Below are 12,534 nucleotides of genomic sequence, written 5' to 3'. Positions count from 1 at the left end.
ACTCTTTTGTTGAATCCCTAGTTTTTGCACCTTGCTTCCTTGAGCATTAAAGCATAGACTTATTCTAATTATCAATTTTGAGAAAAAGGGATGGTTGAGTGAAAAGGTAATCAATGATAGCTACAAAGTGCTTAAAAGCTCTCGTGAAAGAATGTGACATGAAAAAAAAGTTACCTTGATGATGGCCCTGGTCCTTCCAAGGACACGTGCACCTTAACGCATGTAAAATACGTAAGTTGAGGGTGGCTATTATGAAGGAAAACTAAAAACAAAAACAAAACAAAAAACGATTGAAACATTCTTGAGATGATGAGAATTACTTGTGAAATAATTTTTGAAGAGAGGACTGAAAATAAAGAGAAGAAAATAATGGGTGATGAAGTCTAAATTGCAAAGTGCTTAAGGAAGTGTAAGTCACTATTATATAGTTTTCCTACCCGTCCCCTAGCCTACATTACAACTCGTTAAAGTCCCATTTGATTCTATTCAAGCATGCTTAATTAGTGGAGATCTACATAATGGGAAAGCATATGGTTCTTTGTGCATACATATGAATTTTCATTGTAAGTGTGAGAGTGTTCTTTGATGCTAAGTCCTTAATTTATATTCAATCTTTTGATTTGAGTGTGTGGACTATTTCTTCTTGTGAGGGCACTTGTTTCATGATAGATAGGTGATTTTATTAACTTTATTTTATGAGAGTAGGTGAGCAAACTTAAATTTGATGAGTTCAAAGTCCTTCCTTGAGGTTAGGAGGTTAGAGATTTGTTGTTTACTTGAATGTCTTGCATAATGATTGAGAAGTGTACTTGATATTTTGAAATTGGTCTATGGCCTAATTATTTGTATTAACCAAAGTAATGACATTGCTAGTATGATTTTTTGTGATGAGTTTTAATGTTTGCTCGAGGAAGAACAAAAGTTTAAGTAGAATTCCCATCGCATACTCGTACATTCAATGTATTGATGTCATTTGGCTTGCATCTTTGTATGATGCAGACACAAGTAACCAGGATCAGCATCCAGCGCATCGTTGATCCAGTGAGCACTCAGAGTCGTGTGGTGAGCCTCCTTACTTTTCGAAGGATCCCTTTTATTGCTTTCAGTATTATTATTAGTTCATTAGGATGTCGTGGGTCTTGTCCCGACATCCATCTCACTTTTTAGAGGCTTCATAGACAGTCAGATGTTAGTTCTTGAGTTTTCTATTTTCTGTTTTAATGGTTGAGACTTGAGTTGCTACTTTTGGTCAGTGAATGTTATCTTGATACATTCTAAAGTGTTTATTGAGCAATTCAATTTACTTTTAAGAGTATTTTTGTTCATGGCTAAGTCTTCCGATGGGTAAGTAAGCTAGGACAAGGGTTCGCTTGGCGCCAGCAATGGTTCTCGAGTGCCAGTCCCGCCTAGGGTGTAGGGTCGGGGTGTGACAAGTGGGCATTCACCTGAGATTTTATGGTTCCGACCAAGGTGGCCATGGTAGTTCGTTTGGTTTGCAGCAGTAGTTATCCATGCCGAGGTCTTTTTTTACTTGTAGGGATTTGAGTCATCTGATGTGACAGTGTCCTCATCAGACTAATTCAGGACCCCAATGTTCTTATTCAGCTACTCCAGCTAGAGATTCAGCGCCTCCAGCCAAAGGTCAGACCGGTAGAGGTGGCAAGACTATTGGTAGGGGTATTCCAGCTCCGTATGGTGAAGGTACAAGTTCTACTCAGACTGCAGGCAGCCGTGAGGGCTAATGATATGTTTTTCCAGGGAGGCCTAAGGCTGATACTTCTGATGTTGTGATCACATGTATCATCCCAGTTTGCCATCAACTTGCGTCTGTATTGTTTGATACGAGGTCTACTTTCTCGTATATGTCTACCTATTTGTATGATTGCATACATGTGCTTATTAATATTTCTACACCAGTAGGTGAGCCCTTAGTGGTGGATCGAGTGTATCGATCTTGTCTTGTTTTTTTGGTCTGGTATGATACTTGGGTAGAATTGATCAATTTGGGAATGGTAGACTTTGATATTATCTTGGGTATGGATTGGCTCTCCCGCATCATGTTATTCTTGATTGTTATGCTAAGACCGTGACCTTAGCGATGCCTAGTGTCCCGAGAATTAAGTGGACGGGTGCTAGTGGTTCTTACCCTAGTAAAGTTATCTCCTTCATTCAAGCTTAGCGATTGGTTGATAGAGGTTGTTTGTCCTATTTGGCTTTCATTTGGGATACTAGTGTTGAGCCACCTTCCATGGATTTTGTGCCCGTGGTTCGACAGTTTCCATATGTGTTTCCTACTGACCTTCTAGGTGTTCCTTCGAATAGGAATATTGATTTTGTTATTGACTTGGAGTAGGTCACCAAGCCCATCTCTATTCCTCCGTATCGTATAGTTCCAGTCGAGTTGAAGGAATTAAAGGATCACTTACATAATTTATTAAGTAAACGGTTTATTCGCCCTAGTGTCTCTCCATTGGATGCTCCTGTGTTTTTGTGAGGAAGAAGGATGGATTAATGAGGATGTGTATTGATTATTAACAGATGACCATGAAGAACAAGTATCCTCTTCCTCGTATTGATGACTTGTTTGATCATCTTCAGGGTACATTTCTATTTTCTAAGATTGATTTGAGGTCTAAGTATCACGAGCTGAAGATTAGGCCATCAGATATCCATATGACAACGTTCAGGACTTGTTATGGGCACTATGAGTTTTTTGTGATGTCTTTCGATTTGACTAATGCCCCTGCAGCATTCATGGAGTTGATGAACGGAGTGTTCCGACCTTATCTGGATTCTTTTGTGATAGTGTTCATTGACGACATCTTGGTCTAACAAGTGTGAAGAGATCTTTCAAAAGCTCAAGACCTTATTGACTTCGGCTCCTATTTTGACTTTACCTTAGGAGGGTGTAGACTTCACTGTTTATTACGATGTTTATGGAGTCGGGTTAAGTGATGTTCTGATGCAGAAAAGGAAGGTAATCGCATATGCATCTAGACTGTTGAAGACCCATGAGAAGAAATACCCTACTCATAATTTGGAGTTGGCAGTCGTATTATTAGTGCTTAAGCTTTGGCAACATTATCTGTATGGGGTTCATTGTGAGTTCTTCATGGATCATCAAAGTTTTGCGTACATCTTCAATCAGCGGGATCTGAACTTGAGGCAGCGCAGATAGCTTGAGCTACTAAAGGACTACGACATCACTACCTTGTATCATTCAGGGAAGGCCAATGTGGTGGCTGACGCTTTGAGTAGGAAGACTTCTAGCATTGGAAGTCTTCCCAATATTTAGTGTAGAGGAGAGACCATTGGCTAAAGATGCTCAGATATTAGCCAATAGTCTCTTTCGGTTACAGATTTCTAAGGAGACGAGTGGTTTGATTGCTTTTATTGAGGCATGTTCTTCTTAGTTAAGCAGATTCGTGAGCATTGATGACGAGAAGCTATGTCTCATTCGAGACAAGGTGATGAGAGGGGAAACTAAGGAGGTTGTCCTTGATTCTGAAGGTTTCTTGAGGATTGGGGGTAAGATATGTGTGCCCAAGGTGAGCGAGTTGATTAGACTGATTCTTGAGGACGCCCATTATTCCCAATATTCCATCCATCCAGTTGCGGTGAAGATGTATCATAATCTGAGCCAGCACTATTTCTGGTGTGGGATGAAAAGAGTTATTGTAGATTTTTTTCAAGGTGTTTGATTGCCAACAGGTCAAGTGTGAGCACCAGCGACCTGGAGGTATAGCTCAGAGGATGCTTATTCCTACTTGGAAGTGTAAACGGATCACTATGGACTTTGTTATGGGACTATCTGCCACCGTGGGCGGTTATGACTCCATTTGGGTGGTTGTTAAAAAGTTGACCAAGTCTGCCCATTTCATTCCAATTCAAGTGAAGTATACGACGAAGAAGTTAGTTGAGCTTTATATCAGTCAAATTGTGCGACTGCATGGGGTTCCGATTTTTATCGTCTCTAATCGAGGTTCCTTGTTCACTTCTCATTTCTGGAAGGCATTGCAGCATGGTTTGAGTACTCGGCTAGATATGCGTACAACTATTCATCCTCAGCCAAATGGTCAGTCCGAGCAGACGATTCAAGTGTTGGATGACATGCTCTGAGCTTGTGTAATTGATTTTGGTGCTAAATGTGATCAACATTTTCCCTTAGCGGAGTTTGCCTACAACAACAATTACCACTCCAGTATTCAGATAGCCTCATTTGATGCCTTGTATGGCAGATGGTGTAGATCTCCGATTGAATGGTTCGATTCAGCTGAGATGGATTCATTGGATACAGACTTTCTTAGAGATGTTATGGAGCAGGTTTGTGTGATCCAGGGTAGACTTTTTTTTTTTTTTTTTTTTGATAATCGAAAAATCCCCCTGTGACCCGCCCTTTGGACCAATCACAGCCTTCTAAACTCGGTGGATAATGGGTCCGCCCCTCTACCCTTCTCCACTTAAATACCGGGCTTTGCTTTGCATGGTGTGGGGCTTGAACCTGCGACCTAAGCCACAAATCCTACACCTTTTGCCACTTGAGCTAGGCCTTGGGGGCGATCCAGGGTAGACTTTTTTTTTTTTTTTTTGATAATCGAAAAATCCCCCTGTGACCCGCCCTTTGGACCAATCACAGCCTTCTAAACTCGGTGGATAATGGGTCCGCCCCTCTACCCTTCTCCACTTAAATACCGGGCTTTGCTTTGCATGGTGTGGGGCTTGAACCTGCGACCTAAGCCACAAATCCTACACCTTTTGCCACTTGAGCTAGGCCTTGGGGGCGATCCAGGGTAGACTTTTTTTTTTTTTTTTGATAATCGAAAAATCCCCCTGTGACCCGCCCTTTGGACCAATCACAGCCTTCTAAACTCGGTGGATAATGGGTCCGCCCCTCTACCCTTCTCCACTTAAATACCGGGCTTTGCTTTGCATGGTGTGGGGCTTGAACCTGCGACCTAAGCCACAAATCCTACACCTTTTGCCACTTGAGCTAGGCCTTGGGGGCGATCCAGGGTAGACTTTTGACAGCCTAGAGTCGACAAAAGAGTTATATGGATCGAAAAGTTCGAGCCCTAGTTTTCATAGAGGATGATCATGCTTGGCTCCGAGTGTCACCCATAAAGGGTATAACAAGGTTTGTAAAAAAGGGAAAGCTTAGCCCTAGATTTATCGGACCCTTTGAGATTTTGAGTCGTGTGGGAAATGTGGCCTATAACTTGGCCTTGCCACCTAGCTTGTCAGTTGTGCACCCCGTGTTTCATGTCTCCATGCTTCGAAAGTACTTGCCGGATGAGTCCCATGTAGTTTCCCTTGATTCAGTTGAGTTGGGTCCAAACTTATCTTTTGAGGAGAAGCCTATAGCCATTTTGGATAGGCAGGTTTGGAAGCTTAGGACAAAAGAGATTGCTTCAGTGAAGGTGCAGTGGAAACATTGTTCAATCGGTAAGGCGACATAGTCAGATATGCATGCCAGATACCCTCAGATTTTTTAAGCTTCAAGTACTTTCTTTTGTTTTAGGTTCGAGGAAGAACATGATTTTTAGTGGTGGATAATGTAATGACCCGATCGGTCTTTTTTGAAAAGTTTCATGAATTGACCCATTTTCCCCTCCCAAACTGCTGAAGCCCAGGTCTGGCGCTATGGTGGTGCGCTTCCCCACGAAAGCTCCAACAAAAAATCCCAGATTTTAGGATTCCAAATCCAAGAAGGAAGAACGATTATTTTTCGAACCCTATAAATAGAACATTATGCCTCTTTTGAAGGGGATCCATCGTATCTTTTAGCATAAGGGGCAAGGAATAGAATTCGCCATTGGGGTTCTTCTTCTTTTCTTAGGCATTAGTAGCTAAAGACCCTTGTTTTGGGGCTACGACTACGAACGATTGTTAAACATTGATTTCTTTGGATGAAGTTAGTTATTTTTATAAAGTATTCTTGTATTCTTGATTTAGTATTTTGATGCTAGGCCACCATTAAAATAAATATCTTGTTTACTTTTGAACTCGAGAGAAGAATAGAGAGATAGAACATGGAATACAAGGAGCATGATCTTTTCTTGCATATCACTTGAATTGATTTGTGTTTAGGATTAACACACACAAAATACCATGCTTGGTTATGAAACCGGATAAAAAATAAATGTTCAACTGTTGATTATGTATATCCCACTCAACGATGTAGTTACACGCTCAACTGGGGTAGGTAATTAGAGATCAAAAGATCATGATCATAAAATTAATCTTGTAAATCAGTAGTTTGATGACCATCTAAAATCCGAAAAAGATTTGTGAAGCATGAATTCCTAAATTAAGCTATAGCCTTGGAATTGCCCCCATCATTGTAAGATAATTTTATTATTTAATTCTTGTATTGTTAGTTTACAAATATAAATCGAACTCTTCTGGCACCCTTAAATAAATAATTAGACTAGTATAATTTAGTAAAATAGTTAATTGATAAGTCATTTGAGTTCGATAATCCGGCTATGAAAGAATCACTATATTACTTGTGCAACCACATACACTTCCGTGTGCAATTGGGAGCAACACTCCACAACCATTTGGGCGTAGTGGAACAACTATATAGGATCCTTTTCAAACCTAAAATGTTGTCCTCGATAAATTCAGCCTTCTCAAATGTCAAATGGTAAAATTGTTCACCTAATGTAAAGGCAGATAAAACAAGCATCAAAAGAAAGAGTAGCTGAAGACAAACATCATAAATAAGAGAAAAAAGAACAAGAGATGAACAATCAAAATGTTTCATATCACCTTCAAATTCAAAAGTCAATATGGCTAAAGTCACATTTTACTTGTAATTCATTGTTCATTTCTGGGAAAATAGCAATGTTAACCATGTTCAGCAAAGCTTATTGCAGAAACATCATTGCTAAAGAATAAGAGAAGCACAAAAGAAAAGAAAAAAAAAAGATGAAAGTGCTGAAAAATCATTGTACCTCAAAGATAATGATTCTTTGTTCACAAGAAAGTTATCAAAGACAGGTCTATGTACTGGTTTAACTGTACCCTATTCGTTTTATTGAAGAAAAAAAACCTTGCAACTAAGCTAAAACAATTGAAGAGCATGTACTATTATGAAAGCGAACTTGATCTGAAAGCTGCAGAGTCGCACATGGAGGTCATCTCTGTATTATGCAACTTAATTCAGCCATCCATGTTCACACATGTTTACACTAAGAGCAGGCATTTTCCTCAAGCTCAAGGATTTTAGACTACAAAGGGTAAGAATATCCTCGTAGATACTTTGAATCCACACCTGATTCACGTACCAGCGCCAGGCGTCCTGTTCGCGCTACCTGGTAATCAGGACAGGAAGCTCAGCCTCGAAAAACACAACCATAATGGAAATTGCAAAGGAAAATTAAAGTTTTCAGATTGACCTCATGAACATAGAGCTTTTGGGAAATATACAGAACATGGTGGTGCAATATGCGCTATTTTAGCCACTACATGAACTTAGTCATAGCTGCTCATTTGGTAGGCTAAATAAGGAATATAATATCATCTTCCCTATGGGTTGTGAACTGAAATCTACTCATTCGTATAACATTAACTCAATTTAATGCATTTCCCTTTCTTGAGCTAATAGTTTTAGCATCTGCAAAGCCACACCATCCAATGACCAGATTATTTCTCACATCTCCATCCTCCCCCACCCCTCATGCTTCCCACTATCCTTTTTCCTTTTTTGTTTTGGTCCCCTTCTGGTGCTTATTCAATGTCTTACTACCTTATTTTTGCTCAATTTAATGCAAAAATTCATATTTCACATTGGTGTCGAAAATCTCCTGAAGAAGAATGTACATATTATGCAATACATTTGGGTTAACAGCATCTCTTCACAAAGGTTCATACTTATAGACTTCATTTCATGAACAATGCATAATTTGATACCTGTTCTCTTAATCTCATGAACCAAACAAATGACTGAAACGCTGTAGTAAAGCCTAGCCATTATAGTGACCCTTATCCCTTTGTATCACAATTCCCCATTACAGTCCATCCCTATCACAATCCCTGGACTTCGGAGCCCTTCTTACAACCTCACTTTTGGGCTAGCAGCAGCACTGCATATTACTGGATAATAATTTTGATATCGAATAACAGGAGTGCAATAGGTAACTGACCTCACAAATACCATAAGGCTCTAGTAGCCGCTGTAAAGCAACCATCTTATGCAAATCTCCTGTAAGCTGATCAAAGCAAGAAAACAATAGCTCATTAAAATGGCCTAGCAAAGCTTCATCCATATTAGATAAAAGTAAAGGGCTGCCAGGTTGGTCCATTAATTACAATTGAAGTGCAGATAAAGCTCATACAAATTTTTTTCTTCTTCAGGACAACGCTTAAGAGTGTTACTCCGTACAACATAAAGAACCAAAAACTGATTTATCATGATCCACGGTAATCTGAGGGATCGAAATGGAAATGGTGGATGATTGCATGTTCATAAAAGCAATAGCTGGTCCATGCCAATTTCTTCATTGAAGTGCAAAACCTTATGCAACTGATGCGAGCATCAGCTATGAGTGATGTATTTCAACTTACAAACAAAGTAGGGAAACGGAGGATGAAGCAGGAGCACTTGAAAAACCAAACTTAAATATCACAAATTTAAATACACAATGTTTCTTGCATTAACCCAATAGGCATATCGTACACCCAGTACCAAAGACAGCCTGTAAACTAAGTCCAGAGAACACATTCAAAATACTAGTGCAAAGGAATTTCACCTCAAGAGTTATAGTATGGTCAGACACATCAACAGCTTTTGCTCTGAAGATGCTGGCAATATCAAGAACATTGCGACGCGCTGCAGCATTCACAGCAATCTTTATCAACATTAGTTCTCTCTCAGCAAATGGGTGGTGAGTAAAATCCCGAACCTGAACAGATGTAACAAATCCATTTATCATTTTCTGCTCATTCGCAAACAGGAATGCATTAACATCGTAATTTTATATCGATAGGATCCCTACAAGTTGTTGCATGTATGGGGACAGCAACATTGTGTTTAACACAGTAATACAGATACCTGGTTCTTGGCTTGAAAAATAGTTATCTTTGTTTGGTTGGTTTTTGTTTGGACAACAAATGTTTGGATCTGATTTTTCTTTAAGAAAAATAAAAGGATTACGGATTTTGAAAACACCCGCAGAAAAATAAATGTGCATGCTTATAGAAAAATTAAAATAATACGTCAGAATTTGCATTTTAACCCGATGAAGTAGGTCCGATCAGGACCAAAAGATTGTTTTATGTTCCTGGAGTTGGTTACAAAACCGAGAAACAACTTCAAACAATATTCATTTACAAAGATAGAAAAATTAGTCCCTTGTTAGAAATGAATGATTTGAAAATTTAAGGGAACATGGCACCGTATTTCTATGTGTACTTTTCTGTTTCGCCCCAATCTACACAAAAAGAAGTAGAAGGAATAAAGGTCACCCATTTCACAGATTCTGAAGATGATACTCATTTAACATCATAACTCATAAAATCACTCACTGTAGTTCAAATACTAATAGGAGTAACGTGCAATGCAAAATCTAAAGCATACACATCAGGCTCTTATAGTTATATATGTAAGATGACATACACATCAACTGTCCAATAAATCCATCAACAGTTCAATACTTATCTTTTAGAAGGTAATAAATCTATATATAAATAACCAGCACAAAAATGTGCTGGAATCCAAAATGAGAGTTACATCAGAGGATCCAAACAAAAGTAAAAACTAAAGACTAAGAGCTCCCTGCTCTTTTTACAAGGAACCTAGAATGTCGATAATTAAAACTGGATCATCTATATATTCTTACTTGAACCAAAACAAAATTGAAGAATACAATTCATTTTGCATCTTTGCAAGGGGTTGCTTGTATCTTCAAAGACTTATTCTTTTTCTTTCATATTGTCCATCAAATTGTTGTTGGGGAAATTTCCCATCTGTCTTTGTTTGTGTTGCATTTTACCCTCTGTTTTCATTTTGTCAAGATTTCAAATGTTTTCCTAGCATTGCCCACCTAATACCTCTGAGATTGATATACATATCCCGTAACTGGCTGGTCATTTTGCAATGTAGAATCAGATGGCTAATTGTCTCTGCATTTTTTCCACATAAATAACATCTTGAACAAAGTTGGAATTCTCTTTTCTTAGTTTATCCCGGAGAAAGAACAACTTCCCTCAAAACCAACCAAGTGAAAACTGCCACTTGGTATGATACCTTTACTTTCCAGGTAAGTTCCCAAAGCAAATAACTGAGTTGTGATCCCTCTGATTCATGTATTTGTATGCAGAGCTCACCACGTAAAACCCTTTTGTTGTGGATGCGAGGAAGTCGATTAATCAAGTATTTGATTATATTTTTTAGAGGAAAGGCTCAAAATAGTCCCTCATCTTTGGGTTAAGGCTCAAAGTCATCCTTGAGTTTTCACATGGAGCACTAATAATCCCTCATGTTTGCAATATTGGTGCACTTTTGGTCCTCCTCCAAAATTTTGCGTATTTTTTAACATTGATTTTATCCATAACTTATGTATGAGATGTTCAATCGTCATTTTATATATTTAGTAGAAATAATAACACCATATGAGAGAATATGAGAAGAAAAACACCTTGTTTTGTTTAGTAGAAATCGTATTGCAGGTAAAGTCGAGAGATTCATCACGATAATTTCACGTGCAATAGTACAATTTTTTTCTTTTCTTCCAACGTCATATGTTAAGATGTTCTTAGTTTAACTGCAGTAATATTTCTACTGAACAGAACAAGGTGTTCTTATCACCTTCTCTCACATAGAGTTTTTTTTTTTTTTTTTTTTTTGAAACTGGTAAATGTATATTCCTCAGCATTAAGGACATGCTGGACACCATCATGGTAAATGTGTATTCCTCAGCATTAAGGACATGCTGGACACCATCATGAAGTGTTAGTTAAAAAAAAACAACTAGAAAAGAAGATACTTACAGAGATCTTAATAAATCTACAAACTGATCTATATCCTCTAAACCTACTTCTTTACACCAAAAGTAGAAAGATATTATACAATTCCATTTAACTTTCTGGATGGAATTGGATCTATCTTCATAACACCTCCCATTTCTCTCTCTCCAAACTGTCCACCAGATGCATTGTGGGATGATCCTCCACCACTTCTTTTGACTTTTGCTGCCTCCTCTTTTCATCCAAACTAAGAAAATCTGCAGTATGCTCCGGCATAGTCCAGCTTGTCTTTGTTATGTTGAGAAATAGAGACCAAAGTTGTGCTGTAAAGGTGCAGTGCAAAAATAGATGACTGTTTGTTTCATTTGTCTCATTGCATAAGAAGCACCTGGAAACTATGATGGCCCCTTTTTTCTTCAAAACTTCTTGTGTCAGGCATGCTCTTTTAACCACCAACCAAGTAAAGCATTTTACCTTGGTTGGGGATGGACTATTCCATAAGTTTCTCCATATTTTTGGTTGCCCTCTACATTGTACCTTTTCTTCCATTTTATAAACCCTTTTAACAGAGAATTGCCCATCAATATTGTGTTTCCATCTTAATGTATCTGGTTCAGCAGTAGTGCCATTGAAATCATCAATCCTATTTAGCAAATCGGCTACTCTATCGATCTCCCAGTCATTTAGCAATCTCATGAAGAATAAGTTCCATCCCTGTGCACTCCACATATCATAAATGGTGCCATCTGGGTTGTTGCTTAGAATAAACAGGTCTGGAAAAATCTCCATTAATGGACTTTGCTCCTTCCAAGCATCCTTCCAGAATTTTATTCTTTTCCCATCTCCAACTATCTTCTGCAAGTTCCCTTCCAGTTTTGGCCATAGAGCTCTAATGGTCTTCCAAACTCCAACTCCATAAGTATCAGTGCTCACATTGCACCATGGGTTGAGTTCACCAAACTTGTGTCTAATTACCTCCCTCCATAATGCATGATCCTCCTTATTGTATCTCCAGAGCCATTTCATCAATAAACTATTGTTCTGTGCTCTCAGATTTCTGATGCCCAAGCCACCTTGTTCTCTACTGTGCATTGTTGTCTGCCAATTGACTAGTTTATATCCTTTGCCCTCTTTACAGCCATGCCACAGAAAATCCCTCCTAAGTCTGTCCAGCTTTTTCATAACTTTGGGAGGTATGGGAAATAGAGACATTACATACGTAGGAAGTGCATCAAGTACAAAGTTGATAAGGATGAGCCTCCCTCCTAGTGAAATGTATTGTGCCTTCCACCTAGCCAATCTTTTTTCCGTTTTCTCTAATATTCCATCCAAAATTTCCCCTGCCTTATGTTCACTGCCCAGAGGCATACCAATGTATGTAGTTGGCATATTTTCAACTTTGCACCCTAAAATGATTGCAAGATTTTGGATATTTGGCACCTCTTTTATCGGGAACAAACTGGTTTTTCCCCAATTAACTTTCAAGCCAGAAGAAGCTTCAAAAATAGTCAAAATCATTCTGATGTAACCTATTTGTTCAACCTTTGGCTCACAAAATATCACTGT

The 12,534-nt window shown here is 38.6% G+C and overlaps 1 protein-coding gene across 1 annotated transcript in view; it reads right to left on the bottom strand.

The window, feature by feature from the left end:
• Nucleotides 1-6,933: 6,933 nt before the first annotated feature.
• The window catches only part of LOC102581549 (acetolactate synthase small subunit 1, chloroplastic-like), a 33,505-nt gene continuing 27,904 nt past the window's right edge, over nucleotides 6,934-12,534 (bottom strand). The window contains exons 10-12 of the mRNA XM_006353049.2: nucleotides 8,754-8,906; nucleotides 8,148-8,213; nucleotides 6,934-7,316 (exon numbers count right to left, since the gene is read on the bottom strand). Coding sequence (XP_006353111.1) covers nucleotides 7,233-7,316; nucleotides 8,148-8,213; nucleotides 8,754-8,906 — 303 coding nt within the window. The 3' untranslated portion in view covers nucleotides 6,934-7,232. The remainder of the gene's footprint in view (nucleotides 7,317-8,147; nucleotides 8,214-8,753; nucleotides 8,907-12,534) is intronic.

This window comes from Solanum tuberosum, unplaced genomic scaffold, assembly GCF_000226075.1.
Source record: "Solanum tuberosum cultivar DM 1-3 516 R44 unplaced genomic scaffold, SolTub_3.0 scf00151, whole genome shotgun sequence".
Classification (NCBI taxonomy): domain Eukaryota; kingdom Viridiplantae; phylum Streptophyta; class Magnoliopsida; order Solanales; family Solanaceae; genus Solanum; species Solanum tuberosum.
This window is presented reverse-complemented; position numbering and strand designations above follow the sequence as displayed.